The sequence below is a fragment of the Triturus cristatus genome, chromosome 10, assembly GCF_964204655.1.
Source record: "Triturus cristatus chromosome 10, aTriCri1.1, whole genome shotgun sequence".
NCBI lineage: Eukaryota > Metazoa > Chordata > Amphibia > Caudata > Salamandridae > Triturus > Triturus cristatus.
In genome coordinates, this window is record NC_140593.1 from 307698936 (window position 1) to 307725757 (window position 26822).

Here is a 26822-nt window from a genome sequence, read left to right on the forward strand (position 1 = left end):
GAAAGGGGACATCCCTGTCTAGTGCCACGGAATATGTGTACCCACTCAGTGAGAAAACCATTTACTAAAATTTTTGCTTTGGGACTAGAATATAAGGATCGAATCGAGGCTATAAAGTTCAATGGGATACCGAATGCTGCTAATGTTTCCCAGAGATAAGGCCAACTAACTTGGTCGAAAGCCTTCGCGGCATCAATGGCCACAATAGTTAGGGGAGACTTTTCATTAGTCGCTACATCTATGGCAGCGATGGCCTGAAATGTAAGTTCGTTTAGCTGCCTACCCGGCATAAAGCCTCTTTGATCACTGTGGACCACTGATTTAATAACCTTGGCCAATCTCGTTGCCAATACGCCTGCAAAAATGTTATAGTCCGTATTCAGCAGTGAGATTGGCCGATAGGATTCAACCATCAGAGGGTCCTTATTAGGTTTTAGTATCAAAGTCACTGTTGCCTCGGACCATGTTTGTGGCACAGCCTCGCCGGAGCGGTGTATTTTATTAAATAAGGTTGTAAGGATTGGTACAACTAATTCTGGGTTTATTTGATATGCCTCAACTGGGAGGCCGTCCGGACCCGCTGCTTTGCCTTTTGCCATGCTCTTTAATTGATTGTAAACTTCACCCTCCTTGATTGGTGAACTCAAAAAGACCCTATCTGCTTCTGTAAGATGTGGTAAGACTAGTTGGTTAAGCCACTTTTCAGCCTTCTCTGAAGAGAAGTCTCCTTGTTCTGCATACATCTTTGACATATAATTATGAACTTCTTTTGATATCTCATGGTTGTTGTAGGTCAAAGTCCCTGAGTCTTGTAGGATCAAACTCCCAATCTGGTTCTTGGCTCGATCTGTTCTGGCCTTCCAGGCCAGGAAACGACCACACTTCTCCCCATAAGAGAAATTACTTAGTCTGCTCGCATTCCATCTTTCCTTAATGGCTTTATCGAGGAGAGCCTGATATTCTGCTTTTAAGGAGTTTAACTCATTCAGTAGTACATCCAGACTAGGATATTGCATTAGGGAGGCTAATTGAAATTGTTGTTCTTTCAACTTAATTTTTATAAGGGAGTCCGCTTCTGCTTTCCTTTTGTCCCTATTTCTCTTAATCGTGAGTGTGGTTATTATCGCCCTCATAAAGGGCTTAAAGGCCTCCCATACAATCTGGGCACTTGCTGAACCACAGTTGAATCTAAAATATTCTTCCAGCTGTGTGGATAGTTGTTATTTTACTTCGTCCGTTTGTAGCAGTGATCTATCAAGAGTCCACCTTCTCATTTGTACTTCTTTTACGAAATTAACTGTTAATTCCACTGAAGAGTGATCCGAGAGTAGAGCGGGAATATAAGAGGAGGAGACTACTTGGGAAAGAAGCATCTGATCTATCAGAAAAAAATCAATCCGGGAATGATGCCTGTATCTATGACTATAAAAAGAAAAGTCTCTACCCGTAACATTCCTAGTCCTCCAAATATCCAGTAAATTGAAGTCTTTCATTACGTTCTTAAGTTCTAATTTTGTTTTGGGAAGAGAAGCGGCAGTGGCTCTAGAGGTCCTATCCAAGTTTTTATCAAAAACCAAGTTGAAGTCACCCCCCAAAATAATAGGGGCATTTAAATTGAAGAGAGATGATTTCAAATTGGCCAGATGTTCCGGACAGTCCTGATTGGGGCCATAATAGACTGCACATGTTAGGGAAAAACTATCTCATTTTAACTGAGCAGACGCCATCTGCCTGACGTGTCCGTGTCATGGTTCTCTATTCTAATTTTACAATTTCCTCGAATTAATATCGCTACCCCTCTTGTACTTCCACTTTGACGAGAGCACAGGAGATCCTGAACCCAGCTTTGTTTCTCAAAGGCAATCTTGCATTCTTGAAACTCCAGGTGGGTTTCTTGTAGAAGGCATATATGGGCTCCTGATTTTTTCAGAAATTCGCAGACTCTGTTAAGTTTCCTCCCATCTCTCAATCCATTCACATTCCAACTGATTATTTTAGTTTTATTTAGAGAATTCATTATTCCAAAGAGTAAATTTTCTTATGCACCAGACGATATCCAGATCTGACTTCTATACACAAGGAGTATTAAATAATTTACTACAACTCATGCTGCTGGCTCTATGAGGAAATGTTTTATTTATTTTTTCCACCCACCCTATCCCCCCCCTCCACCACCCACCACCCACCATGAGGAACCCCCCCACAACTACCATGGCGATGATAATCGCCTGTTTGAGAGGCCCCCGTTTTTCGTACAGAGCCCACCACTCTCAATTACACATATTTTACTTAGCCAGTGACCCAATAACCTTGATACTATTATATAATCCCTTATATCTACACACACACCTTGTATATGTTGTATGTTTTTTTTTTTTTATTTACTTCTTTTTTTTTTTCCCCCAGATATTGTGCATAAGTCATGAATGGATGTTTTTTTTTTTTTTTGTGATATGTCGCTATTATTGCTATTAATGTGGTAGTCTCTATTAAACCTCCTTCATGCGAGATATAAAGGTATCAACCTCCTGAACGGAGGAAAGGTTGTGCGTCTTATTTCTCCATACCACTCTTAGGGCAGCGGGGAACTTCATCATCACCTGCGCTCCCAGGCTTCTTAACTCAGACATTCGAGAGCCCAATTCCCACTGTCTTTGGGCTGTAGCGCTGCCCACGTCAGAACGTATTAAATATTTGACGGAGTTGATATGCAATGATGTGTCTTTCAAAGCTCGCCCCAAGATCAACTCCTTAATTGAGAAAGAGAGAAAATTAACCAGGATCTTCCTTGGAGCCTTCCTGTCTGGGTGTTGTCTAAATGGATCTCTGTGGGCTCGCTGGATCTCCTTTTCCAGATCGATGTCTGGTCTATCTTTTAGGACCCCCTCTCTCAATAGTTTACAAATCAAAGACTTTACATCACCATTCTCTATTCCTTCAGGGATCTTCAAAAATTTCAAATTGTTCCTTCTGGCGTGGATCTCTAATCTTTCAATATCGCCTTGAAGAGCCCGATTCTGCGTCTGCAGAACAGAGATGGTATCCGAGTGATTTTGAGAACTTTTTGCTAAAGTGTCAACTTTATTTTCAAGTACCTCTGTTCTGGCACAAATATCGTCTAGTTTTGACTCTAGGGCCGTACATTTCTCTGAAATTACCTTCTGATTCCCTTCGGAGATTTCAAACCTGGGAAGCAATTTCGCAAATAGGTCTTCACGGAGGGAGAAAAGAAGATTCTTCAACTGGTTACCCGCCCCGGGGTGTTCTCCACTTGGGGATTCCTCTGCGGTCTCACTACCGCTATGACATGCATGGTCGTTGCGAATGTCAGATTGCAATACCCCATCAGGGTGTCCTCCTGTGTCTCCTGTGTCTGAGCTCACTGGTGTATTACCCAGACCCATGTCGACTTCTGTGTCTGGTTCACATAGTAAAGGGGAAAATTTGTTAGCTAGGCAAATTTTCTCAGCGTGAGGAATCAAAGAATTCTGCGGAGATGGTATAGAGATGTGAGCCTGACCAGATGGTTTGGGTGGTACTGAGCATTTTATAGAGCTGCTGGAGGGTGTAGAACTGCGGATAGTCTCCTTCTCCATTATCTTAAAGTATGATTTCAGTGATGGAGTAGTTTTTACAATAATACGCCCACCTTTTCTATCTTCCCCCAGCTTGTTTCTCTCCCTCCTATCTTTTTTCCTATGCCTAGGTGTCTTAGGCGGCACAGTGGGTTCTTGTGCAGACAGTTCTTGCTCAGGTAGTGAACGCAGTAAGTACCTATTTCTAATAGCTAGGGCGGGTCCCTTCCTTTGACCTCCACTGTCTTTCTCCGTCACTTTTTCCGCCGGGGAATTGCTAGCCGAGGCTATTAGGACCCCCTCACTCCTGTTCGAAATCTCAAGATCTGTAACCTCAGTACCGGGGGTAGGCTCTATAACAGGAGAGTCCATCCCTATACTTTGGAAGATAGCTCGTGAAAAAATGTACTGAACAGAATGAACACTAAACAGGTTCTGATGACAACATGGGGGGGGGGGCGACAGAGAGAGTATCTGGAGTAACCTGAGAGATCTCACCTGTGGCTGTGACAGCTATGCTGAAGGTCCGAGGCCAAAAACCCCCTCCCTTCCGCCGCCTTACCAACCATGAGCGCTGACCAACACCGGAACGGCCGCAGCACACCGCCCCACGGGTGCAAGTGGGACTGATCCTTAGAAACGCTGCCGCTACTCTCCTCCACTCCCCGGCGAAATCTCTGCAAACACTCCTACACCGAAAGCCTCCCCAGGTCTCTCCGCACCTCTCCTCACTCCGCGCCGGTGACACAAGGTATAGCGAGTCGTAGCCTGTCATCCGCTGTTTCTCCCCCCCTGGGTCCAAGTGCTCGCCGAAGTCTGCTCCGCTCTCAACAGCAACACGAACATCCAGGAAGAAAGAGAAAGAAGGCAAACCCCTATGAGCGCAGCACACAGGTAGGTGGTAAAAAGAGCATCACATCCTCACCATTCCGTCCTAGGCAAAGAACTCCATGCAAGGGAAACGGGACACAGGTCACGGGAAACGGGACACGGCAAACTGGAAAAAAAAAACGGGAAGGCTTCAGACGAAGAAACGGAGCCTCTCGCGGCCGGCGTTAGCCTGCCGCCATGTTCCTCAAACCACTCCCCTCCGGAGGACATTACCGAGCACCTGCACTTGCTTGTCATAGAATCATCTGGAATCTTTATCCAAACACTTCTTCAGTAGGTAATGGACTCCGTATGAGTGTCTAAGAACAAAAGGTGCTACATAAGGGAAATCACTAATGCTCGTTTGGAAAGAAAACTATTGCAGATTTGGTGACTGCTCTTCCAAGGGAATCAGTATGGGTAAGGTCCTGTAAGGACGTGAGAGAAGGGACAGAAAACTAAATGTATGCAGAAAAGGTTTCCCAACAGGCCATATTCTGGCTTGTAAGTGCATCCAAAATCTGTTTCCTGTGCGTTCCTTTTGCAATCTTAACCAATATTAACACTGTCGCACTGAGCTCTTATCCTCCTCTGAACTCAAATCGAGAAACAGCTGCGGAGTAAAAATATTTAACTGTATCATAATTTAGTATCACTCCTTGATATACTCCCTTCACCATAAAAGCCCTGGCATACATCTCATGTGCTTAATCAATATATAGATATCAGTGTTTTATTTTATTCCTGACACCATATTGAGAGACAGACACACACAGTCTCTGGATTGTCCATCAGCATGCGTTAGGTGCACCAACCCCCTCTGCCCACCCCAACCCCCACCAAAAGAAGGAAGAGGGAGGCCATAATAGGTTAAAATATCTTTGAACGCAAATTGAATATCTCCGGTCTCCTATTTAGTTGCTTCAAAGGGTCTAAGTTCCTGTGTGTACCGGTCTACACTGTGCGTTTTGACCCCCCAGTCAGACCATACATTCACAGGTACTTCCTCAGGATAAAGGAGGTTCTAACTGTACAAAAGGAAGAAAGGGGTTTTTACGGATTGCAATGCTCCATTGGGCCAAATAAAGATGTGAGATCCCGATGTATGGCCCACATTTCTTAATCTCTGTCAGCGGAATATGTTCTGTCCCAATATTCAAAGTATATAAGGACTATCTGTGAAATAATGTTGGTAACATCGGTTTGTAGAAAACGAAATCACACATTAGTTGTGATCAGGCTGGTTTATATGTAAGCGTGCTCTGTAAAACAGAGAAGTTTATTATGAGCTGACACACTATTTTTCATTACTATAAGCTAGGATTATCATGATCGGGAAAGCTCAAAGTTTACACTTTGCCTTGCACTTCTTTTATTGCAAAAACAAACAATTTTGTTTGTAAATGTGATACATATCTGTAGTTTTAGTCTATTTACTGACACTCAGATTTCCATAGTTTGAGTCACTTGGGTTGCTTCTGAAGCAAAAGTATAAAAGTTATGCGGTTTTTCATTTTCTTAAGTTAATCAGAATTCTAAAACTAAAAACAGCATAAACTGTATTAACTACAAGCTACTGATCGAAAGGTAAACAGTTAATCCATCTCTCTAGTTGCTTCCTTTTCAACTCAGTGTAAATTTTGTTTTACTAAACATATATTTCACTTTATGAACTGCTAAATTTAATTATTTTATTTTCAAACACTAGAAATATATGTTCTAGCAGCACTTTTCCTCCCAAATAAAAGGTACCAATATGATCTTGAAAGAGAGCCACTTGAATAAAAATTAGTTTAACAAAGATATCATGTTTGAAAGACTGCATGTTGCTTTTTGCATCTTCCAAAACTCAAATTTTTGTCCTCCTCGTACCATTTAAAGCTCGTTAGTTATAATGTATTCAGCGTGGCAACGATACGCCACGGTTTGGAGTATGGATTCTTGGGAGAGTGTTAGCAGAGCCCTTGGCTTATGTCCATGTGGATATGAGCAAATCTATGGTATTGGGATTTAAACAGCAAATGGGCGAGACGGATTCATGTTAGCATGGTCATTGATTTGCTGCCTAGACAGTGATTCCATCAATTATTATGCAAACAGAAACACCTGCAGGAGCCTAAAAGGTCATATGAGACTTCAGAATTGTATAAAGTCAGCAGTGGGATGAGGTAAAGAAAGGATGAGAAGTGCATGTGTATTTAGGAGTCAAAACTACACTTTAGAAGCTAATTCTAACTGTTACATAGGTATTATACAATTCCCGGCCACATTATTGAAATAAATCTTTACTGAGATAAGTAATGTAAAAATGTGCATTAAATCCTGCGTTCAATAACGGATTACATTGATTACACCAATTGTGTTAGCGTCAGTTAAATTAAGTTCAAATCCAAGGAAGAAGAAATAAAACAGCAAGTACTGCAGTTTCACCAAAAACAAAAAAGTGGGGCTGTTTCCCAAGAAAAAGGTTGAAGTAAAATGGATGAAAAGACACATTTAAAAGTTTTGAATGCGTTATTTGAACCTCCCCAGGACTCTTCCAAAGTAGTCACTGAAAATGAAGTGCAACATCAAGTTTTTACAGTGAAATCTAGTATAAATATCCTTAAATACATTTACTATGCATTAATTCCTGAAAAGTTGCATTTTAAGAAATCCATAGGGGCAGGCCACAACATGCTGAATCATTACACATATCATAATGCAGAATTTGCGCTTTCAATCATAACAGTGATTTATATATTTCATATAAAATGTGTATACATGAATAATATATGAGGGTGCAGCTCTAACGCAGCTGATGAAACTACCTTTACTAAATATAGTCATGTTGTAATAAGACAAACAGTTTGGAAGCCCCCACCACCGTGGTAGGCTTCTGATCATTTCTATGCAGCCCCATGTCCCAATGTGCTTTTAAGAGGGCCATGCCACAGCAATGAATATTCACGAACATGTACAGCCAGAACATTCATGACAAAGAACTTCTTGAATAACCTGCGCAGTTCTGGCGGGGTGAGCATGGATCCTTCATGCAGGGCATCAAAGGTGAACTGTCGGCCCCTGCACATGACCACCACATGTGATGGGCTGCTTCCTTCTCGCTCTGCAAAGAGATTGTGGGAAAGTCATCAAGCCAAAGTACCATCTTGCAATTTACAGCATTTCTTGCAGTTTTTACAGTTCAATATTTGAGTCTAATTCAGCACAGCATACGCTATTAGAATACACAAAATAAAACCAAAATAAATGCAAATGCATTAAATCAGTTAAAACAATGTATAAAACTGTTTGTAGGGTATAAACCTCAAAGGTGGAGAAAATTGTGGATGTGGCCTGACAATGCAAGATAATGGACATGTCTCTCTCTAGGGCTCCAGCCAGAAATCCCAGAGTGATCTTCATGACCCTGCTGCTTCAGGGTTCAAGCTATCCCAGGGGCACCAATGGGCATCTGAAGCAGTCCTGAACCAAACTATTGTTAGAGGATTGCTGCCATTTCCCTGTGCATGAGGGTCACCTCCTCCCTCTCCTCATTGAGGTAACCTGCAGCAGAGATGGGCGGAGAGAACAGAACACTGCAGCAGAAAGAGTTGTCTGGTAGAGGGCAGCTGTGGTTTCTGTGTGCGGCAACAGTGTGTCTACATGCACACTTTTCTCAATTGTATGTTGAATCCACAGCAGCAAGGAAATGTTAAATTGTTATGGGTGCCCTCAGCAGAGATAAGTGGATAGGTGTCAGAGGCAGGATGTTGAAGAGGCCTAGCCTAAAGAATTATCAACACCTGCCAGAAAGAGAGAAGCCAGCTGCAGGTAACAGAAACACAATCCATATTCAGCGGGTGTGTGACGTGCAATGCATGCAGTCGCCTTTCGGGGGTGTATGCGACTTATTTCCCTCCTAAGCACCATATGGATAAGAATGGACAACTGATAATTCCGGTTATTAGAGTTGTTCCTGGGCGGACAGCTGGCCCAGGAGATCAAACATGGCAAACGCAGCACAGCTGGGACTTCAGACTTCCTCTACAGATCCTTCATTAGATAAGAGATGCACAGAACTGAAACCAATGTTTGATTATCTCAAACTCCGTACTTGGGTAAGATATTCAGGTCTGTATTTCGGTAGAAATGTCAGGTATGTCTATCCATGGTGTACCTATATTAATAATACACATTTACATAGCATTAAATAATGGCATTTTCCTCATACTGCACATTTGCCACTTAAATGCTGTAAATAACTGATTTTACTAACTCCAAATGTTATGATTCCTAATTTATTTACCTTGGAACGATGGACAGTTGGATCCGCCCAGCCAAGATTCAAACTGTGACTAGCCGACCACCGCATGTATCAGTGAGAATTCAACTCAATGAACCATTGTGCCAGCTTACATAATGGACTTTTTTTGGCACTAATGAAGTGCTTAATGCCTTAGAATGACAACAGTTGCAGTGGCGGCTGGTGACATTTGAAAGTGGAGTGGCATAAAAGCTTGGAAATAGTGCCCTGTGGCGAGGGAGTGACCCTGAGAAACCTCTAAAAAAAAAAAAAAAGAGCAAGCAAACGTGAGAAAGCAAGAAGGTCAACAAAGCACCTTCTGAGTTTCCACTCCTCCACAGCTCCTCTGTGACGGTGATAGGCTGCGTCAGGCATGGGCCTGGCCTCGCGCACCCCCGCAAGTCCACATGCAGATGTGGGCGATGGTATAGGTGGTCAGGGAGCCGAAGGGACTGCAACTCCCAGGAGGCAACAAGACCGGACATACAACAACCCGGCTCCCGTGGGCGGCCCTCCCTACTTAAGCACCGCCTCTGTAATGGGAGGGTGCTTGACAATCCTTCCCGTATCCGACGGCGAGGGGACGCTTCCTGTCCTCCTCGCACTACCCCACCTGTTTCCCTGTCGAGCTAGAAACTCGCGGACGCTTGCCTTCCCGCTTGGAGTTTCTGTCCCAGCGTCAATTTCAGCCGGACGCCGTCGAGCGCCATTCCGGACCCGGAGGAACCGAGACTGCGTGTTGGAGATCCGAGGGCGGACGCTTTCCTTCCCGCCTCGGATTGAGTAGGGTGCTCTGAGGGCGGACGCTTTCCTACCCGCCTCAGAGTCGAAGAGAAGAGACCCCGCCGTGTGCAGGTAACATTGCAGCGTCTCCCTCCTAACCTTTTCCTCGTGTGCTGTGACGTAAACGGCTACACGCTGAGAGCTGCTACGACTTGTAGCACCTATCTACTCTTCCTAGTATTCCTTTTACAGTGGTGGTCAAAGCGCTATACGCATTGTGACGTTCAGGAGGGGACACAGACATTAGTACCCGCTTGCTGTGAAGGTAACAGCCAGGCGGATTTAAGGCCCAGCACATACTATTGCATCAGACTTTTTCACCTGGAGAGGGTGAGAACAGGACCAAGAAAGAGACTCCCGATTCTCCAAGTTTATCACGTCGATAGAAGGCGCCTAGACCTCTCCGCGTCCCCCAGAGAACAAGACCCTCAGTGCTACCACGTTCATTGTCCCTTCCCTGTTCCCCGGAGTGCTAGTTCCCATAGATGTGTCTCACACACTGTGGGGGGTTGTGCCCTGGAGAATAGGGAAGCCTTTCTGCTTGCTGTCGTCCCCGCTGGCTGCTGAGCAAGGTTAGTGGTTTGTTCTTCTCTCTTGCGCCACTGACAAACCCGACATCCTCTCATCCACCTCAGACTGTGCTCTCCATCAGCCGCTCTCTCCCCCACCTCCACTCTCCCTCCAGTCTCTCTCTCTCTCCATCATCTTCAAGTCTCAGCCTCTCTCTCTTCCACCTCCAAGGCTCCGCTCCCTCTCAGTCTCTCCCCCTCTCCACCTCAAGCCTCTGCTCTCCCTCAGTCTGTCTCCCTCCTCCTCTTCCAAACCTCCGGTCTCCCCCAGCCTCCCCTCCTTCTCCTTCAAGTCTCCAATAAATGAGCGAGCCAAGGCCAAATGTAGGCGTTTCAACATTTCAAAGGCACCCACAAATGCCATAGAAAGTGTGACAACCCCACAGTGATTGCAGTTCTCAGAGCCGACACCCAACCAATCCAACTCTTCTTGCCAAACACTGAGCAGCCTCGTCTGCCCCCACTCCAGGCAGACCAGCCTCATCCAAACACTGTCAACCAGTCCATCCTGTACAGCCCCAGAACCACACTATTAACAAAGAGTGTAGCTCTCTCCATGTGGACAGAGACGTTTTAAGGCATGGGCGAAGTGGGCTCTGGCCCAGGGCCCCAGCCTATTCTGCAGAGGCTTGCCCTGATGACCTTGAATAATTCTTAAACAGATTGTTTTAAATACTGTTTTCTTTTAAATTATTTCAAATATGGGTGATGTAGGACAGTCTATTTGGGACATTTTTGCAGATTAATATTGTGTTCATGTTTCATGCAACAGCCATAAAAAGAGTTTATTTTAAATAAAAACAAGTCCTCGCATAGGAGATATGGGATGGTGTCACAGAGATTATTTGCAGTGATATTAGTGAGCTGCTGCTGTGTAACAATATGAAAATAAAAATGTACGCATTTAGAATGTGGAGGAGTGTGCCTGTGCACGGTCAGTGACCTGGTCAAACAGGGCATGAAATAGCTGAAAATCTATCACAAATTCGAAGCTGATCGAACAGGGGCCCCTAAAATACGTTTGACCCAGGGCCCCAGTATCCTTAAGATGCCCCTGCATGTGGACCCATTCGATTGCTGCAACAATCGCTGTATGCAGATTAGGGGTGGGCGGAATTTACGCAATCGCGTTCCGCAAATCTCCGCGAAACGGTAAAAAATCTCCGCGAACACGCAGAAATTCCGCGAACACGCGGAATTGCTTGTTCGCGATACTTTTTTCCTGTTCGCGATCGCTGTTTGCGTGCTCGGGGTGAAATATCTTGCGAACATGCATATTGAGAACGCGAACAAGCAAAAAATTTCGCGAAGTCGCGGAACGCAGATTTTTGCCCAATTTCGCGTTCTCCGCGGAACGCGAAATTACCCAAATTCCGCAAATTCCGCGAACAGAACGGAATTTACTGCCCAGGCCTAATGCAGATGCAACTGGGAGGGAGACTCCATACATCAAGAACAGCCGCCAAAATCAACAAATGACTCAATAATGTTGGGTGTGAATGACAACCAGTGAACCAGTGGAACTGGCCCTCCTCTGTTGCTGGGGCACTGAAACAACCATGCAGTTGAGCGCTGCCTCCAGACTTCAAAAGCAGAGGCACATTACAGCAAGGGAAAGAAAAATAAACAGAAAAAAATCTTTTCAATTTGCCGAGCAATCAACTACAACGTAACCCCCAAATCGTCCCTGTAATACTCTGGAGCACAAACTTTCAACATGTCATAAAAGAATCTCTACCTACAATCCATGGGCCCAGTCTTCAAAGCAACCATAACGCAGAATAAAAATGAACGCAAATTGGCACAGGCTCCAAATGTTATACTTTAAAAGGTTTTCAAATTCGACCCTCAATCAACACTTTCCCTGCATTTTGACATCAAGCCCAATAACATTCCGAGACGAAACACAAGCACAGCCACAAAAATCCCTGCTTTCCAATGGAACACAAAGAATCGAACTTAGCGATTGGGAAATAAAATGAACCGCAATGTCTTCAGAAAAACAAACATTTCTTGAAGTCGCTTGCCAAACCTGTTTACTTACCTGAATCCAAAATGCAGCTGATGACATAGGGTCCCTCTGTAACCTACTTTCGACCCTGTCTGGACACCAGCAAGCGGTGCAAAGAAGACAGAGAGAATAGTCACCTTCACATTGAAGAGCAGACGGCCGAAAGCACAGGCGTGTAAGACATGGAAATTGTCCTGCCTGGAACCAGTGCGACTCCCGCCCTGAGAAAGGGGAGACTGCAAGTGCTGTGTGGACGGTGGCATGACTCGCAGGTAAGGGTCTTGGGGAGGGGGGGTGGGGGGAGGTCATTAACATTTCGAGAAAAAAAAAACTTACCTTGCCGGGCGGGTCCTGAGTCCCACGCAGCCTCAGCTCCTGGCAGTGGCCAGTCCCGCGTTGTTTTCCCAACAGGAAGCAGCCTCCCTCCCCTAAGCCAATAAGAATGCTGCTATGGCAGCGTTGTGATTGGTGTGGACGGCGCCCAGCTGGGCACCTGTAGGAAGGGCATTTAGGAGTGCGCATGACTGGTTTGGTCGGCCCTCTCAGGGTACTCAGAGTGGTGCAAGCCACTCCTCCCCGACCCTCCCGACCCAACCAGGCATACCCTCCCGCCCTCCCCAACCTGGCATACCCTTCTGCTTTCTCGCAGTGCGAGAAGCAGAAACATAAAATGGTATTTAAAATACCATTTTATGTTTCTGCTTCTCGCACTGAGATCAAACAGTGGAGCGACGCCCCGCAGCCCAAATGGAGGAGCCCTGCTGGCCGAATACAAGCAGGTGATTGCAGTGGACTTATACTGAACTCAGCTAATTTTCCTGCATGGTCATTTGTGACCTGCGGTTTACATAAGGATTTCTCAAGCAATGCATTAACCCACTGAGCTATCTTATATAGACAACAAATATGTGACTTCCACATTACACGAAGTGCTTTATAATATATAAATTAAGCATTAAAGTTAAACCTGTGACAGAGATTACACAAACTCCAGAAAGTGAATTAAGCACCCGAGCTATCTTAACAATCTGATACTGAGACTTGCTGGACACACATGGATGACTGCAGCTATTGCCTTAGCCTCCTAATTGGTCTGTGAACAGTTAGTACAAGTGGGCTGCCACGGGTAGGTATGAACCATCCGGGTCCTAAGGGCAAACGCTGTGCAGGGGAAATTCTCACACGCTCAACCCCCAAAAATAAGGAGCTTGCAAAGGCCTATGAGAATACAAATGTTACCAAGTAAAACATGTAAACTCGCAGTCCTTTGCAAAGTTGCTCTTTTATTGATGGGGAAGACAACCGAGGGACTTTCCCTGTACAACTAAACTTTATATTTGATTTTTAAATGGTTTCATTTTCAGCTTTGTGAGGAGACACGTGACCCCGTGACAGAAGATGGGATCCCTAGCACAGTTCCGCCCTCAGTGATCGTACCTGGGGATGAGGAGGTACCAGCGAGAACACAGCATCCTTCAGAGAAGGTGGGAAAGGGCTGTATGAAGCTAAGCCTCATATAGAGCCAGAACTGCAGGCATCAGCCTATTAATGCTAAGAGCTGGCTATTGTTAAAATTAAAAGGATCTGTGTCCGTGCACTCACCAGGTTTGTGCGCGGCAAGAGAAGAGAGGCAGTGTGGTTGGTCACATGCACACCTTAGAGGAACACGAGTGGCGAGCACAGACTGCCTGACCTCAGGACAGGCTATGACATTCAGAATTGGAGATAGCAGTTGTCCCAACGTTCTGACCTCATGGATGGCTGAAGGCCACGAGAGAAGTAGTAATGTGGGTCACGCGCGGAATCAACAACCAAACTAGGTGATTCTGGCAAGGTGTGAGGTGCTGTGACTGAGGGACAGGGTGGCATTCATGATTTATTTTGAAAGCCACTCCCCCCAAGGTGTTGAATTAGATGGTGCTGTAGTTGGTAGCTGAACTGTCCTCCATACCTCTACAATGGATGGTGAGACGCCTGAGCAGTAAGACCGAGGGCTTATGGTCTTCCTGTGCAGGGTTGGAAATCCAACCCCACAATGTGATAGCAATGGGAGATGTGGTGAAGGGTACCGCATATGTTCCTGTGCAAGGACCCACAGGGACCTTGACTCAGGGCTGACAGCATGTTTGCAACATATTTTCAGGCTGAGTTACTGGAAGAACAGCCTGATTCACAAATTGAGGGTGTGGACCAGAAACCTGCAGGGCACTTGGTATGTACATTTTTGGGAAGACATAGAACCAGGATGCATTGCTCTAGACAGCATTGTGAGTGGGTTCAGAGATCCAGCTGCCCAGTTCTACACTACGACAGGGGTACAGACACTTTTTACAGGCAAAGTCAATGGAGAAGCACACAGTGTAAGCAATGCTCACAAAGAGTTTCATACCATAGTGGGTAATGTGCACCCACCAAATCTGCTATTGAAACACTTAGTGTCATTAGAAGTTGTCACGCCAACAGCATCAGATTGGGGAGTACATCAATGCTCACCCAGTGACCTGCATATACTCTGGGCTCTCCAAGTCCCTAATAGAGCCAACATGGCGCTGAAAAAAGAAGAAAATGTGTTCAACCATGGCTGACTGGACACATTTGCCATGATCATGGCAGCTGTTGGTCAGGAGAACCGGCCTGCCAGAACCTCAAAGGCCCCCTCCACCATGGACATGATTCTAAACGAAATAAGCACTATTTGCACTTCTCTTAGAAGGAAGAATAGGTGAGGTTGTGGTGGTTTTGGCACTGGTTTGGAGAGGACCTCCACAATGTTGTTGACAGAGTCATAGAAGCCGAGGGATGAATCTCTGAAATAGAAGACACAGCCCAGGATTCAAAATGTCAGCATTTCTTAAAAGAGAAATGAAGATGCAGGGGGTCATGCTGAGAACGACTTCTTCCACCTTGTGGGAATCCAAAATGGAGTGCAAGGCACTCACCCTGCTAGTTCTTCCGCAGAGATTGGCGGCTTGCTTCGTACTGAAGAGTACCCAACAATTGAGCTTGATTGCAAACAAAGGTAACTGAAATGAACACTAGAACTAATAGAAATGAAAGAGTTAATAAGCACCTAATGTGTTGAATTTTTTTTTGAAGAAACTACTAAAAACACGTAGCCAAACTAACAAATTGATAAAGACACTAGCTCACCTAAAGTGATGTTTAAAGTTGTTTCCAACCCAATCCACCTAGACTGAAACCTCAATTACCCATCTGTAAAAATTAGTTCAATTGCCGACACTCTCCTCAACTAGCCGAATACTCGGAAGCAGACTTCCCAACTGCTAGCCACCCACGAATAATTTCTTTTGGCTTTAGAGTTTTTAGATCGGGAAAACAAACAAAGAAAGACAGAAAAACTCATCCTCGCAAAATTAAGGTCCATTTTATATCCCCACCAAGCTTAGATATTTTACTTGGCAATTGACTCATCACATTAGTCTTGTCCAATCCTAGCAATCTATGTTTGGAACAATTCAAGGCTCCATTTAGTGGAAACAAGAAAAGGTACCTCAGCCTAAAAAGATGCATACTCATTCTCCTCAATAACTACTGACCTCTCCATTTAATTGATTTTGCGATTAAAGTTCCTGTAAAGGAAACCAAGTTCAACTCTCATCCTTTTCAGAACCAAATGCCATTCTGGACCTTGCACAGCTAGGCTATTATCCTCTCCAAAGCAGGGATACACCTACATGTGATTCTTAGATAAACTGTGGCCTGGATCTGACTTGACATTGTCACCATGCCATTTAAAATTCCTTTCAAATCTTCACCAGCTTGAGGTACAGGGTAAAGACTTGTCCTGAATTTCCTCGTAGCTCTTTGGTAGAGCTGCTGCTGTTTATCTTCCCTCTTTTCATTTTTAAGTTCAGGAAACCCAAGTGGGGAGTTCTTCGAGGCTATGCTTTGCAAGGCATATGTTCAACCCCCAGTGAAAAACATCCAAACTAATGGTCTATCTTTAATAATACATACAGATGTTAACCAGGTTCGGTTACGTCTCAATGACTCCACTCCTAATTCTCAGGTACATTTTCAAAACTGTTTCACTGACATTCTCTTCTAGATGAATAACAACTTCCATAACATCAACAAACCACCTCCTGGTCTTCCGACTGGTGGCCTGAGACACTTAGTACTCCACCCACTCCGGTTTGTGAAGTATGCAATCTGGGATTTTGGATTGACTGAGATCGTTTACTGACCACTCAAGTTACAATTATTTCCTCTGTACGATTCTATCAACTCACTCTTCTTCATAAAAAGTTTACATTTTTACCAACTTCAACAAAGCATATAGTAGTATAGGTCCTGATGCTGTCCAAGTTGGACTACCGCTATTCTCTGGGAATGCCCGCAAAACTCCTCTCCAGAATTCAACAGAGAGAGAACACGGGAAAAGATCTCATTTGTAAAATTTCTCAGGACTCGTGTCCATTTACCCTTAAATGGCTTTCCATTTCTACAGATCATATTTAAGACCCTTGTTTGACTCTCCAAGTCTTCCACTACCCCAGTCCTCTGTATCTTTGAGGCAAATTGGTTCCTAACATCATTATTGGTGCTCTTAGATCTGCTTACCTCTGCTAGTTTCAGATTCCTCACTTTTGCTATCAAAGAATAGGACACCATGCTTTTTCCTACCCTGCCACCGAACGTTAGAACCGACTTCCTTTGATGCTTCGACTAGCTTTCATGTGTCTAGCCTTCCGGATAGTGATTAGGCATGGCTTTACTCTTCTTAACTTATGAAGCGGGCGCCCGTTTAACCTGTTTGTTTGTGCCTTACCTGCTGCCCTGCTGATCGTCGCATCACTGCTTCACGTCCTGGTGAGAGGTGGTGAGGAACCACAGTCCCCAGGAACCACCGGGCGGCACGCAAGCCGCACACGTGACGGCAGGAGGCAGAGGCGCTATAACTGCGGCCAGGGCTCCCGCAGCGCGGGCGTGCCCGGGCCAAGGGTGGGCCCGTCAGAGACCAAAGGAGGCCGAGCTGGGCCACATTATTGATATTTACTGATCCTGGGACAATCTGCTTTGACCTTTCAAGGTACTGTGATATTAATATAGCTGACATCGAGATTGCGTTGAGGGGGCACAAAAATGAGTAGGCCTAAATCTGGAAATGGGCAGGGAGTAGTGGGGACATTGAATGCATTCTTATTGAGGGCTGAGTCGGCACTCATTCACGAGATCGAACTCACAGAGCGCAGACTGTCCATGGAGCCCCACAACTCCCACAATCGATCTGCTCCTATTGCCCCTGTGTTACAATTTAATCCGGAAGTTAACTCTTTGCAAACTAGTATGTTGCCCTCTACTGTCTCGGATCTTGAAGTTATCAATACCCCTGATACAACTGATAAATCAATCAGGCCAAATGTAGTCACATGGGGCCAAAGAGCAAAAATTAACCATGGGAATAACATTGCACCACCATCAAAAAAAAAAAAGGGGCAGGCCCCTAATAAACAAAATTACCTCTTGCCTAAGCCATTAGGACGTCGGAGAAAACTTGCTGATAAAGGGTTTAATCAGGGGCCTATTCCAGCTTTAAAGGAAGTGGCATCAATGGGAACACTTCCAATTCAGGAGAGGGAAGATTTCTGGAAAAAGCTGAAGTTAATGGTCATAGCCCTTTTGGACCCGATATTGCACAAGCTAACTGAAATGGAGGTTAGGTTAGCTAATCTTCAAAAGCCAGTGATTAGTACCTCCTCAACCTCACTTGATCATTGTCAAAACAGGGCTGAGGTTACTTCCTCTAATGTTCAACCTGAGAGTAATGTTATGAATGGGGCTGTGCATCATCCTAAACCTCTTTTAAGATCTCATAACTATATACTTACACCCATGAACATGGCTCAGGATGATCCGCTATGCCCAAGAGTAGCATGCACTTTGCCAAATGGTATTTAGACCTCATATCACATAGAAGGCCTGACCACTAGGCATGTCCAGACCACACATGCTTTAAGTAGTGCCCGCCCTGACAAGGATAGTCTTATTCAAGATGAGAGACCACAGATTACAAGTACCATAGAAGGTCAGATTTTAGACCAAAGAGTCTCTCATGCCCACATACCAATTTGCATGTACCCCAGAAGCAACTCCATATACTGTGGTGCTGGGCAATGTTCCTCCATTATTGCCCAGTGATTTAGAGCACTGGTCAAATCTGAGGAATAAATCATTACACTTCCTGAGTGCAAGGACGGGGATTAACACTATTCTGATCAACCGTGTCTCCTCCATCGGCATTAGGCACAGGGCCAAGGCCCTCTTATCCTCCTTTCTTTCCAACCGCACCCAGTCAGTTAAATTCAGCGACTTCTACTCTCCATCATTTACCCTACCGTGCGGTGTGCCTCAAGGCTCCTCCCTAAGTTCGACCTTATTTAACATCTATGTGTCGGACTTAGCCAGGGTCATCAAAGCACACGGGATGAGATTAACATCATACGCCGATGATACACAACTGGTGCTTGCAGTACACAACGATGGCGGAACAATTGCTGCCAGTTTCCAAAAGGGAATGCTAGCCATCAGTTCATGGATGGCAAACAATTGTCTAAAGTTAAACTCAGATAAAACGGAGGTAATGACATTTGGCAATCTAGCCCCTGGCTGGTCCCCCACATGGTGGCCAACCAAGTTGGGACCACCTCCCTCCCCGTTACAAAGGTCAGAAACCTGGGTGTGATGTTCAACAACAAGCTTTCTTTCATACATCATGCCAATGCAGTTGTCTCGTCATCCTTTTACACTCTTAAAATGATAAAGAAACTTCTACCATTTCTCCCGCCTAGCGCCGGCAAAACTCTCATAAGTACACTGGTAATGTCAAAAGTGGACTACTGTAATGGACTCCTACTGAATGCCCAGGAAAAAGTCCTCAACAAGTTACAACTTCAGAATTCGGCCGCCAGGATCCTGTCTGGCACTTCTAAGTTCAAACCGATTTCCAGAGTAGTGCAACAAATTCACTGGCTGCCTATCAGAAGTCAAACTAAATTTAAAGCACTATGCATTGCATACAAAGCAATTCACAACACTGGACCAGAGTTCCTAAAAAAAGCACTTTGCCCATACACACCTAACAGATCTTTGCGCTCCTCATCGGCCCACTTCCTGAACATTCCCCGGACTAAGAAAACATCATGGGGAGATAGACGATTCACAATCGCAACTGCTAGATTGTGGCATACTCTCCCCCTCCATATTAAAATCAGTCCCACCCTGCTAGCTTTCAGGAAACAGGTAAAAACCTGGCTTTTTAACTAGTAGTCATCAGCTCCAGGTCCGTTTTCCTCTTGCTCTCCACAGAGCCGAGACACCCCAGGGTATTTTTATGCGCCTCATAAGTCGCTTAAATAAATAAAATTAACAACTTGTTGTTTTCAGAATTTAAGATGGCGCGTCGGATTGGCTGAGTAGGAAAGTCTACTAAGACATTTCCTGGAGACTGCATAGTATTAAAATTTAGATCCCCAAGCTTGGTTGAGGCAATACTAGACAGGATGGGCAACTGGCCCTTAAGGACGAAGGGGATAACTATTTTTCCTTTGGGGTTCTTTTATCAGCCATCTAGACCTCGATGGCATATTGTAGAGGAGGAGAGATTCACACGAGCAAATCAGCACCCCCTGCCTCCTCATTGGTTTCACCCAAATCGCTTTGAAGTATTAGGTGGTCTTGCAGACATAGACTGACTAACTCCCATTCCGAGAAATCCAGGGAAAATGGACACCTTAAACAAGGATCTAGAGAAAGTCCCTAACGTAGTAGATAGTATAGTTACCTCCCTTAACATAGATGTCCATGAGAATACCTTACACCCACCTCCACTCTCGCTTACTGAGACTGTAAGAAGCGTATGGTTGGATATAAACACCACGCCCACAGTGCCGGCCATTATTAAATACTGGCGGGGAAGCCACAGTGGCGTAGGATCATAACACCCGTCCCCTTAGACTTATCTTCTGGAACATCGCGGGCATTTCCTCAAAATTATCAGACGAGGTCTGGCTACAATATGCCAAGACATTTGACATTATTTTTGCCCAGGAAACCTGGAGTAGGGATGATATTGATATGGACGGATATTGCTCATTTAATGTCCAGGCAACACCATCACCTGTAGGAAGGGGTAAAGGGAGGATTGGTGACATTGATCTCTGTTAAATATGGGTCAATAAAGATAGAGAACATAATTGACTCTCCCTGGTACCAGCTTATTTTGATCTCTAACCTGATCCATGTTACAATATTAATGCCACTGGTATTATAAGATTTTTGATCAATATAATTGCGGGGTCATTACCACCCTTAAAGAGGAAATTGACAAGGTTGCAGGGAAATGTTATTCTTTGTGTATAATTTGGGTGGGTGATTTTAATTGTACGTTATGCCGCCATAGTTTGCACGAAGTATGTGGGGTTCTAGACACTGAGAATCAACCCTTGTCACATTTTAATCATACTCCGCAGGGAGAAGCACTAAATACCATCATTGTTGTAAATTATCTGTGCTTGGTTGACACCTTGGTTAGTACTCCACCCATACAGTATCCAACTTATATGGGTGGAGGCAGGGCAAGCACAATAGATTGTATGCTGATATCTACAAAATGTAATTGCCTTGTAAACAGTTTTGAGGTTGAACCAAACCCAGTTAACGACCACAACCAGGAAACAAGATGGTTCAATGCCGAGTGTTCAGGGGCACAAGAAGATCTTAAGAAAGCCTTTCATGCAATCCCCCGGGACAAAATTCTAATTAAAAATGCAAGGCCGGGCGCTTGGCTTGCAGCCGATCAAGATGGCCGCAGCTTAGGGGAGCACCGAGGGAGACGTAGGTTCCCCGAGCAATCCGACATATAATCCGTACAGTTATCCTGCCTCAAAGACACTCAATCTATGCCGAAAGCGAGGGGCGCCGATAGCACTGATTTCTGGCCTGAAGGAGCTCCGTGCGAGCTGGAGGGTGCATGACAAGGGGAGCGGCCTGGACGCGCGGGAGCGGCCTGGACGCGCGGCTGCGGCCGGGGACTGTCGTGAAGCTGGGGCCGCCAGGAGTGAGTATGATCCGAAGGCTACCGCAGAGAGAGAAGGGCACATTGGCGGACGGCGGATGCGGGGAGCGGAGCGGGCCTGTCACTAGCGTGCGTACCCGATACTTCGCTCTTCCTCCCCTGCACTCGCAGGGCCCCCACGGGGCTGGTTCGGACCCAGAGTCACAGCGCAGGGAGCATAAGAAGACCGTAGAGAAGGGGGCGCCCGGATCAAAAGACTGCAGTTGGAGGCTCCGATGTGGAGGTGCGCGCGGTGAGACATGCGCGATTCGACTGAGCTGGTGACATCAGCCTGGAGCGCACTGGTGCGGAGAGCGGCCTGCACGTCCGGGGGAGGCCGGGACCTCCATTATCTCACAGGTCCGTGTGTGATGTCAATAACACAAAGAACTAACAGGGCCTTTTTTGCGCGCCTTACAGAGACGGCCGATTACAGCGTCAACGCTGTGTTAAGTGACCTGGGACAGCACTTGAGATGGCCCTTGCTGGAGCGGGGGGTGCCTGGCCTAAAGGAACAGGCAGATGCAAACTTGGCCCCTGGGCTCTGATTGACACCACTTGCGGCACGTGCAGCGGTATTGCTTCCAAGATGGACGTAGCCTGGGGCAGCGGCTGCGACTGACTACAGGCTCCATAACCGACCACCCAGAGCGGCTGGAAGAGGGCGCACAGAGTGAAAGGGTGTCACTGGTGCCTCAGTGCACCTTTAGAGACTGCGCTGTAATGGTCCAAGGCCCCAAAGAGTTCACGTTAGCAGCGAGGCGGGAAAATCGACAGGCCGCGTGTGAAGTGTGATCCCGCGGCAGGCGGCGGCAATTACAGACTGGCGCAGCACTAATCGGTCGAAGAAGGGGGGCAGGGGCCCGCGCACAAACTCACAGGTCAAGTGGACAAATATGCCTATGGCAAGGACCTTTCCGCTCTACCTGAGCGCAAAGACATATCTGATAAAGTCTGACCTGGAAGGAGCGACGAAAGTAACGCTGGAGGATATCATGCCAGCCCTCACTAAAGTACAATCGACGGTGGGATCCATCTCCACAGATGTCTCCTTCCTGAGGGCAGACTTTCAAAAGATGACTGCCAGAGTCACGGAGGTTGAACACGTGACGAAATCCCTGTCAAAGGACACCGCCGCACTACTTCAAAGGGTCAGCCATTTAGAAGCAGAAAATAAACTTATGGCGGAGAAGCTGGATGACCAGGAGGGGCGCTCTCGGCGCAACAACGTCAGAATTACGGGCATTCCAGAAAGCGAAGGGAGTCCAGCCATGGATTTATATGTTGAGGATCTCATAAAAAATAGACTTCAACCCAGAGGACTCTCGAGTTTCTTCTCTATGGAAAGCGCACACAGAGTGCCAGGGGGTAGGCCCAATCCAGGGGCTCCCCCTAGAAACGTCTTAGCCCGTATTTTGAATTTCCGGGACAGGGATACTATACTACAAACAGCGAGAGTGGGCCCCACCACTGCACATCCAAAACTCGGTGGTGTCCCTTCTTCACGGATTACACAGCAGCAGTAACTAAGCGTCGCAGGAGCTTCTTTGAGATAAAGAAGGAACTTAGACGCAGGGAACTATCATACTCCATGCTGTTTCCAGCGAAGCTGCATGTAGTGGCGGATGGAAAAACCTGGTTGTTTGAGACCTCGGAGGAGGCCCATGGCTGGCTCGAGGGATGGCGACGAGTGGAGGGATCCAGATGGACGGAGAGGCGGCAGCAGCAACACAGAGAAGAAGACGACTCCACGGACCACGAACGGGAACATGAGGAAGAAAGTACGCAACGGCTTGAGACAGAGAACTGAAGAACGGCGGCATTACACAATCGGGGCACGCCCGTACAGAGAGGTTTATACGGCTTAGCCACACATGAGGGGGGACTCTAAGACAAGGCTGAGATGCGAATAACATGATCCTCCCACTCGAAGGTAGATGGCCAAGGTCCGAAGCAACAGGATTGAACCATGGAATGCAACGCGCCCTTGTTGCTTGCTTGTCTTCGAGGAGGTGATGGACTGCAAAACTCCACGGACTTCTCCCCCCCCCCCCCCCCCGCAGGCAAGTACTGTTAATGGGCTTAAAGCACTCTGCTATGTTGGGGTGGCGGATAGTTGGGGGTCCGTCTGGCAGGGAAGCAGGGAGGGGGGTGGTAGGAAGGGGTTGCGTTTCACTTTTGTTTTTTTACGGTTTTTATTACTTTATGTGGGCTAACCAAACTGTGCTGAACATGAGGGTACAAGTACATAGGACAAGGTCATTTCTAAGACGTATAGTGGGTATGCAAAGCACACAGCAACAGAGACCCATGACCACTGTCTACATTCATGCACTCCCAAAATGACACCACGGCAATCATTCATTCACCATTAGATGTTTGGCTCGGGCAAGCTGGTAGGTAGGGAGGTGGGTGGGAGAGAGGTGATTGTTAGGTTGGCATTTCATGTTATTGAATGAGTTTCCTAAAAGGACGAACATGGCAAGTCTCAAGTCTGTGATTACAAAAAACTTCTGGTTGCACTATGCAAATGATCCTGAGACAATGCAGGTTGCTCGTGACGGAAAGGGATGATGCAGGTGCGACAAGAGGCTAATTCACAATTGCCCCCGGTGTCCCCGATTAACCCTTTGACGCTGCTTACATGGAACGTACATGGACTGGGGGATAAAATAAAGAGAGGTCTGTTTCTACAGTACTTAAGGAGGTGCGCGCCGGCCCTGCTGCAGGAGACGCACTTGGTGGGTTCGGCCTACAGGGCTATGGATCGATGGGGGTTTTGAATGGTGGTGCATTCTGAGTTCTCTTCTGGTTCAAGGGGGGTTGGTATTTTAGTGCGTAAACAGTTTCTCCTAATCATAAAGCATAGTCAAACGGATGACCACGGTCGATTTGCGGCAATTAAATGCCAGTGGGAAGGGAAAATGTTCAATATCGTGTCAGTATACGTCCCTCCGGCCCTTCATTCAATGGCCCTCCCAGCGCGTTTCTATTAGGTCTCTCAGCGGGTATGCTACTGATTGGTGGGGACTTCAATGCTGTTATTGACGGAACCAGAGATAGATATCCCCCCAGGCAGAACACGACAGGCACCACACGTATGGAGGGATTTTTGGATGCCCTCTGGCTTACGGATGCGTGGAGATACAGACATCCAGGAGCACGGCAATACACTTTTCAGTCGGGGGTCCATAACAGCCTCACCCGCATCGATTATTTTCTCACAGCCGCAGACAGTCTCCCGAATGTGGTGGACGTTGAGATCCGCCCCAGGGGTATTTCGGATCACTCACCATTAATGTTAACATACACAAACCATCATAAAGCACGGAAGCGTATCTATCCCGTGTATCCAGGGTATTTGCACGTCCCCAAGATCTCAAAATACATAGTTACAGCGACACAGCAGTACTTCCAAGACAATGCTTCCTCAGTCCAGTCCCCTAGTATTCTTTGGCAAGCATATAAAACAGTGATCTGTGGGCGGGCCATCTCCTCTATTGCAGGTCATAAGAGGGAGAAACAAGCTGAGCTAGACACTATAGAATCCGAACTGAGTAAGGCTACTGATCAACACGTGCAGAATCCATCACCAGAGACACCCCGAACCTTGCGTGCTAAACAATGTGAATTTAGGGAATACCAGCTAGAGGCGACTAGGGAGCGGTTGCAAGCTACGCGGCACAGAATATATGAGATAGGTGATAAGTCTAGTAAACTCTTGGCCTGGCTTGATAAAAAGGAGCAAGCGCAAAGAACGATAGCGCAGTTACGGGCGCCGGATGGCTCCTTGGTGACTGCGCCGGAAGAAATAGTGACTACATTAGCCGGGTATTTCGAACAGGTATATGCGTCACAGACGACTATAGAGACGATCGAGACGCAAACGTATATTAGGGATATTAAACTGCCTAAATTATCCCCAGAAGAGGCCCTTACCCTGGAAGCCGATCTAATGGTTGAAGAACTGCAAGTGGCTATCGGCTCCCTACAATCGGGGAAAGTGGTGGGACCTAATAGTTTACCCATTGAACTATATAAAAAGACGGCCGCTATGACTGCCCCATATCTTTTAAATATGTATCTTGAGAGCCTCGAGGCAGGGGAGCTCCCATGAGATCAACGAATGGCCACCATTGTGACGATCCCAAAACCCGGTAAACCCCCCAAATGTACCTCCTACTGTCCGATATCGTTGATTAATGCTGAAGCCAAAATATTAGCCAAACTTTTAGTGACACGGTTGACCCCACATCTTACGACCCTAATTCACCCGGATCAATCTGGGTTTATGCCAGATAGGAACACGGCTCTCAACTTGTGGCGGCTACAGGGAGTGTTGGCTCGCATGTCCTATATTCAGGAACCAGCGGTTATCCTTTCCCTTGATGCACGGATGGCATTTGACATGGTGGAATGGTCATATCTTTTTGCAGTCCTTAGACAACTAGGCTGTGGCCCGAAATTCTTTCGTGGATACGACTACTATACACTAAACCCTTAGCACATGTAGTGGTCAATGGACATATATCTAGAGACTTCCCGCTGACGCGTGGAACGCGCCAAGGGTGTCCATTATCCCCGCTGCTCTTTGCACTTGTGTTGGAGCCACTGGCAGCATGGGTCAGGTGGGAGCCTATGATTCGTGGGCTCAAATGGACACCAAACTGGGAAGACCGCATCTCCCTATATGCGGATGATGTGCTGCTGTATTTGACATCCCCTGGGCGCTCCATCCTGGTGCTCTTAAATATTTGTGAGATTTTCGGTCGGGTATCTGGGTACACCATTAACTGGTCCAAGTCGGTTCTATTTATAATGCATGGTCCGGCACCCCCGCTTCCAAGGGACTGCTGTTTCAGATCACTGAGGCTACCTTCAAATATCTAGGTATTCATGTTACACCCAAACCCGATGAATTCTTTCTGAGAAATCTTGGGCCCACCATGGACCGGTTTCGACGCGACGGTCTGGCACAATCTGTCGTTGACAATGCTGGGGAAGGCTGCGCTTTTTAAAATGATGGCGCTCCCACACTTTTTGTATGTTTTGAAGAACACCCCGTTTCGTGTACCATTGAGCTATTTCAAAGCAATTGCATCAGAAGTCTCTGGTCTACTCTGGGGGAATAAACCAGCACACATTGCACAGGATAAGTTGGTCAGGAGCTGGTATGACGGGGGTATAGCCCTCCCAAATATGCAATTATACTACTGGGCGGCCCAGTTAAAAGTAATTAACAGCTGGATGCACACTCTCCACACAGACCCTGCGCTTCAGGCAGATAGGCAAGGCCTAGGAGAGGAAGGGGTCATGTCGGTACTATATAACAAATAAATACAGACTACTGATTGGGCCAATGGCACACACAGTCCACATATGGTACTAGACACATGCCAGGCTGGGATGTCGGGGGCTCATCACACAAATGACACCGCTCTGGACTTCTCAGCGGCTTGGGCGACTGAGGAATAGTAAAGGCTTTGACAAGTGGGATGCGATAGGCATATCAACGGTGGGTGATCTCTGGAGGAAGGGTGAAGTGGTCCCGTTTATACACCTTCAGGTCCAATATGAACTTGCCTCGTCAGAGGTTTACAGATACGCACAGATCAAACATGCACTACAGGCGGTTTTACCCGCAGGCACCATC

The 26822-nt window shown here is 46.3% G+C and overlaps 1 protein-coding gene across 6 annotated transcripts in view; it reads right to left on the bottom strand.

The window, feature by feature from the left end:
• CROT (carnitine O-octanoyltransferase) overlaps window positions 1-26822 on the bottom strand; it is a 662560-nt gene that overhangs the window by 180516 nt on the left and 455222 nt on the right. For 3 of the 6 annotated variants that reach the window (XM_085631292.1, XM_085631294.1, XM_085631295.1), the window contains 2 exons: window positions 7443-7551; window positions 4501-4572 (listed from right to left, as the gene is read on the bottom strand). In XM_085631292.1, the coding sequence (XP_085487418.1) occupies window positions 4501-4572; window positions 7443-7551 (181 nt within the window). The remainder of the gene's footprint in view (window positions 1-4500; window positions 4573-7442; window positions 7552-26822) is intronic. The other 3 variants (XM_085631293.1, XM_085631296.1, XM_085631297.1) reach the window with 1 other exon arrangement.